Genomic DNA, 6,023 nt, shown 5'->3' on the forward strand with positions numbered 1-6,023 from the left:
CACACACACACACACACACACACACACACAGTGCAGATGAGTCCTTGGCATGGCTGGAACTATGTGCATAGGACATAGCAGGGCAGGGTATGGGCACAGCCATAATGCCACCACTTTTGGCTGTTCATATACACACACACACACATACACACAGTCCGTACTCTGCAGCACTGGTGGCTTATATGTATGTTACAACAAAAAGGCAGAACATTCAACTCGCTCTGAGCTTATGAAAACCTAAAGGAATAAAATCACTATAAGCAACGAGCCAACGAGATCTGCGTTGTTTCCATCCTGATGTGCAGACAGGTTAAGGGTTAAATTATGGTTAAAAAATAAAATAGTGTAAATTTGATCTAGCCCAAAAGGTAATGTCAAATGCACTTAATGCATCCACAATGCTGAGTGTGTAACTGCTGCATTTTTTCCTTATGTACACTTCCAATATAAAAAAACCCAATTAAATACAAAAAGATACCTTGCTGAAATAATGTTAAGACTGTGACAAAGGGGAAAGAGGAGAAAGACCCAGCAACAGCCAGGAAATTCAAAGGTGTCACTCAACGTGGAGGGACAGGATGGCTTCTTAAGACCCTGGCCATCCCTATTCTTCACAGCACATGAAAAAATGTCTAACTCTCCTTATAAGACTTAAGGATTTTGTCAAATTGAGATGCTTTTCTGAACTGGGTCCATAGGTCCTAGGCTTGCCATGAGTCTGAAAGCAGGGCATGATAGCAAGATCAGGGTCATAGCTGTGCAAAAACTGGAGAGTGAAAAAGAAAATTAAATAATAGTGCTAATCAGGAATGGAAGATTCAAGTAAATTTTAGATTGTGGGCATTATTTTGGTCAGTGTCACAACCTTAATGTTATTTCTGTGATGCCTTCTCTTGTACTTAACTCCCTTTAACAGGGAAGAAAAAAAATGCATAAGATTATTAAAAAATCCATATTATTTGCCCGTGAGACGGGAACAGTTCATAGCTCATCAAGTCTGGCAAGGAAATATGTTCTCATTCAAGATAATATATATTTTTTGTAATTTTATTTTTTTAAAAAAGTTTATTATGTACCCGATTAACTGGAACAGCTCCGAAAGAAGAAAGAACTGGTCCATACATACATACATACATACACATATATATATATGTGTATATATATAGGGGTTTTTTTCGTTTTCTTTAAAAAATGTTTGTACAGATTCCATAGACCAGAAAACACTCTGAAATAGTAAAGAGCCTGCTGTCTATTAGGGCAAACATGGACCAAACAGTTCTGTTTAAAAAGTGTTTTAACACGACAGAGTGGAATGGCTCCATCACATCTCTCCGCATTTGGTATCATCTCTATTGGCAGTAGCAGCCATCACTCCGCTAGCGATGGTCATATTTAAAAATCTGCTGTGGAAAACGTTATTGTGCATGCAAAACAAGCTGATTTTCAAGACATTAACCACTCAGCCACTTTTTTTTATATGCAATACCAAAAAGGCCCCCTCTACACAATATAGGCTATGAGTTTGAAACCGTTTCATTTAAATAAATAAATAAAGTTAAACAAGACACAGAGCCACTTGTGAGTTACAAAGCCATAGGTGTGCAAATAAAACAAGCAGGAGCTAATATCTGCATCCTTTTAACTTACAAAAATGGGAAGGAGGGCAGACTGGAGTCATTTAGGCAGGGAAGATACGGCTCAGAAGAAAAAATAAACTCTGGAAGGAAATGGTTTGCAAGGCTGATATTTTACTTTCACTTTTACAACAGGAGAGGATGTTCATAGAGGGATTTTAAACCCCAGAAAACAGGGGTTTGTGGTGACACAGGCAAGATTTTCGCTATAGTGGTGCAAAAGGCAGCACTATTATACTGTGCGCTTTAAGAGCAGCCCATTATGGAATGTCAATATTAAAGCAAGCACAAGAATGGCTCTTTTAAAACAATTAAACGCCATTCCTAGCACTGGTTCTACATTCGATACATTCCTATTTTCTTGCAGTTAAAACTTTGAAGAAAAACTTTTTTTTTGTCCCTTTTTTAAAAAGTGCTTTTCTGGGCTCTGTGGAAGGGAGGTGTGTTTGAGAGATTTTTTTTCTGTTTGTTTTTTTGGAGTGACATTTGCTTTCACCGCTAACAGGCCTCCCATCATAAAATAAGTGCTAGTTCTATTTACAATTGAGGGTAAACACATTTTCAAATGTAAAGCAGTTGCAACTGTTTAAAGCACAACGATAGGCAACCAGATGCAAGAAAAAAAACAAGCACTTTGCCAAAAATTAAATAAAGCATGTAATAAATATGAATCATCAACTACTGTACACAGGAGCAAGGGTTTGGTTTTTTTTTTTAATCATTTAATCAATATAAAAAAGATTTTTTTATTTTTGTTTTCAGTGCATCTTCTTCCCCCTTAAACTGCTTAACACTTTCCTTTCTGCATCTCTCAGGCCCATATTAACACACACACACCTAAATGGCAAAAAAGACAAGGTCTAACAAACCCCTTTCGAAAAAACTCTAAAAAAATATTCACAGCCTCAAACATTTTTGTACATTTCAAGCAACAAAAGGTATAGAAAAAGGCACAAGTAACTGCATACATGTGGAGATAATACCAGACTGGGACAAACAAAACCAGGAATTTTCCATGGGTTTGGTCATACACTAGAGTGCTTCTTATAAGCAATGATTATACTAAAGGAAATAGTGTTGAAAATGTCTGTTGATTTTACATAGGAAGCCTACAGGTGGAACAGATGGATGGAGGCTTAAGTACTTCCTGTATTCTCATCCACCTGTCTTTGACCTAAATCTGCGCGCTCTAAGTGTGGACTGTTTTTCCTACGGGTTCCCCCTTGATGACTTGGCTCTCCCGAGAGGTTCCTTCTCCTGACAGAGAACTGGTGGGAGTGTGAATGGCTCAACGAGGGCTCTGACAAACAGCCAGTGCTGCTACTTCTGTCCAACGTCTGTGTGGGGAAATCTGAGATGAAAGTGCAGGATGATTCAAAGTAAGTGCTTGAGCTGCCACATTGCTTCTTGCCCGTTTTTTTCAAGGGTTCTTCCCTACTTGCTGAAGGCTTTGGAGAGTGCTCATAATTTGTGCTGAGACTGTCTGTGGGAGCTGAGCAGCCTTCCTGCTCTGGGTGGCTGGGCTCAGCATACATTTTTACCCTGTATTCCTCCTGTTCTGTCTTTTGCTGAAGCTCACTAGTCCTCAATTTCTCTTCTGAGTAGCCACTGCTTTTAACCTCTGGGGACAGTGTGTATTTTGAAATCTTTGCAGCTGGGGATACCGATGTCGGTGAGGATTCTTGTGGGATCTGTGGTTCCTTTCCCCTTTCTTGAACCTGGCTGAATTCTGTGAAGCTGCTGCTTCCATTGCCACCAGGTGCAAAATATCCTGCTTGCAGTGACACAACTGAATTGGGCACCAAACTGGAATGGGTACTTGGCCTTGCCTGGACCATCTGGATGCCCCCAATTGGAATCATAGGATATGGGGTCCTTGTTAGCTGCTGTGAATGCAACGGGAGATGGCTGAAGACATTCTCTTCCACTCGGCTCGGAGTGTGGACATGTATATCATGGGGCGCTTGCAAAGGTCTGGAGCAGACAGGCTGGGTGATGCCAGGTGAACATGTTGGGCTTCTTGGTTCTATCTTCTGCATTTGATAGGAAAAAAAAGAGTTGGTCAGTGTGGTACAGCCAGCATCATCAATCCATAGCATGAGTAACAAGTCACTGATTCTATTAACATCTTAGGCACCTGGCACGTTACATTTATTGTGGAATTAACAGGTTAATGGCACGATAACTTTAGACAGGCTACACATGCAAACTAGTTATTGCACCAAAAAAGAACATCCAGCTACAAAAATGACCAACTAGCTACAAAGATGTTGCTTGAAATATGTAAAACATTTTGTAGTTTGCAATTGAGAAAATGGCATGTCAGGTAATTGGTCTTTGCTTGGGTCCTTTGGTATCTCAAGGTACACTGTTCCTTTGGCTGCCTCACCAGCCACTTATTTGCTGATGCTGACAATCAGCTGATTGTCAGCACTGTTATGTGGAGGGCGGGTCCCAGCTTCAGGACTGAGATAGTCCCAGTCCTGATGTGAAAACGGGCTGTCAAGGGAATGGGTTGCAAGATTCACCAGGCTCCCAGGATCTGCTAGGAAGTTGGCAACCTTTCTTGGCCATAACATTGTGGGTCACTGGAGAGCTCGGCTAAGCACGTTTTTTTATATGTTCTATGGCAAAGAAACCCTAGGATGGGGGAGAAGTCCCTTGATCCTGGGGTCCTGGAGCCCTGGAACATCAAAAAACTACACACGTAGCTGGGTGGTCCTGGGGCTGCCCCAGGGCCAGCCGACAATCAACTGATTGTCAGACCCAGTCCCAGACAACCCGGGGTCTCAATCCTGACCTATGACTGTCTGGGTTGGGTCCAACAATCAGCTGATTGTCAGATCTGGCTCCAGAAAGCCTGGCGACTTGTACCTGCTGGGGCAGTCTTGGGTCTATGACAATCTGTGGGATCAGGCTGGGGGTAGCTCCGTGGTTGTATGATTTGGATCAGAGCAATTTTATGCCTCATTGCAAATATCATGCCTCCTGCCATGTCCATCTGGGATGAGGCATAAAATTCCTCTGATCCCAATTGCACCACTGTTTTAACATCTTCCAGGGAATGTATTGTTCTATAAAGAAATAAGCAAACCTCAGAAAACTGGGAGGTTCTGCTCAGGGTAAAGGGCTCTGCCAAAAACCTTCACCAGGGTTTTGATTCAGACATAGCTCTACATCAGTCTTCTCTGAAGCTCCCCATGTCATTTCTAGTGCTGCCAGGTTGATTCAGATTAAAAACACATTAGGAAGAACTATGCTTTCTATATTCCTGAATTTGAGCTTTTATGTGGCAGTGAACGAGTGACTTCTAAAAAAGTAACAGATCTTAATAATCGCTACCTGCAATTAATTTTTGGATTGAGTTTGAGTTCCAAGTTATGGATGGTCTTCCTTGTGTTTTAATATATATGATACGGATATTTTATATGAATTAATTTGCATGTCCTTCACATTCAGTAATTTAAAAAATCTACTATGTTCTTTTTTTCACCTATCCATCTTTCTTTTATATAAATTTCTAATTTATCATGCAAATGGAACAGATAAATTAGGAAGCAATAGCTGAACACTGAGGAGGGCTCCCAAGATGAGAAAGTAAAAAACCAACAAGTGATTCAAATAAAACATGGCTGGACATAGCATTTGAGAAGCCATTGTATGGAATAGATTCTCACTTTTGTATGACCTGTGGAGACCTGGGTGGTCCCAGGAGGTTCACTCTGTGCTTAGAGATGGGAGGGGAAGAGGGTAAAAAGGGAAAATGGGTAGCAAAAGCAGTTGATGTAAATGGACAAATAAATGTGCTGTAACAGTGATGGCAGGTAAAAGCCCAAATTCTTGGGCTACAAATTCTTGGTAATTTACTGCCAAACTGCAATGTGGATTTTAAGAGAACATGAGTAACAAAGGAGGTGTTCTGTGCAACAGCCAATAGGAGGAAAAATGATCCAGGTGGCTGCAACTGAGAGGCCAAAGCCATGTGTGATAATCAGACCCTGGGCTCTGCAAGATGTCTTGTGCACTACTTCAGTTAAAACTCAGGTCCCCCTTTAAAGGCTTACAGTGTGGAAATCACTGGAGGATGGGGGTGTGAGTAGGAAATCTCAGGCTACCAAGAAGGGCTGATTTAATTCAGCCCTGGTTGATTTGGATGGATATTATATAATTGCCCGAGTGTAAGGGTGCCTTCCTTAAGTTCTGGAGCTCTCACAGGTGCAACTCTGGTCTCAACTGTGGAATAAATTAAAGGAGCAGTTAACTAAGTAGATAACCAACGTTTGCTGTTCTTTATCCTTAAAATGAGACATATCAACCAAAAGGAATATGTGTGTGTGTGCACACAAATGCATGTGTGTACAATAAACCTGACCTGAAGGTTTGAGAATC

General features: G+C 41.1%; 1 protein-coding gene across 1 annotated transcript in view; it reads right to left on the reverse strand.

Moving 5' to 3' along the window:
* Positions 1-2,342: 2,342 nt before the first annotated feature.
* The window catches only part of HIVEP3 (human immunodeficiency virus type I enhancer binding protein 3), a 268,072-nt gene continuing 264,391 nt past the window's right edge, over positions 2,343-6,023 (reverse strand). The window contains exon 10 of the mRNA XM_019512125.1: positions 2,343-3,667. Within this exon, the coding sequence (XP_019367670.1) occupies positions 2,771-3,667 (897 nt within the window). The 3' untranslated portion in view covers positions 2,343-2,770. The remainder of the gene's footprint in view (positions 3,668-6,023) is intronic.

Source organism: Gavialis gangeticus, unplaced genomic scaffold (assembly GCF_001723915.1).
Source record: "Gavialis gangeticus isolate Ggan-Ray unplaced genomic scaffold, GavGan_comp1, whole genome shotgun sequence".
Lineage (NCBI taxonomy): Eukaryota > Metazoa > Chordata > Crocodylia > Gavialidae > Gavialis > Gavialis gangeticus.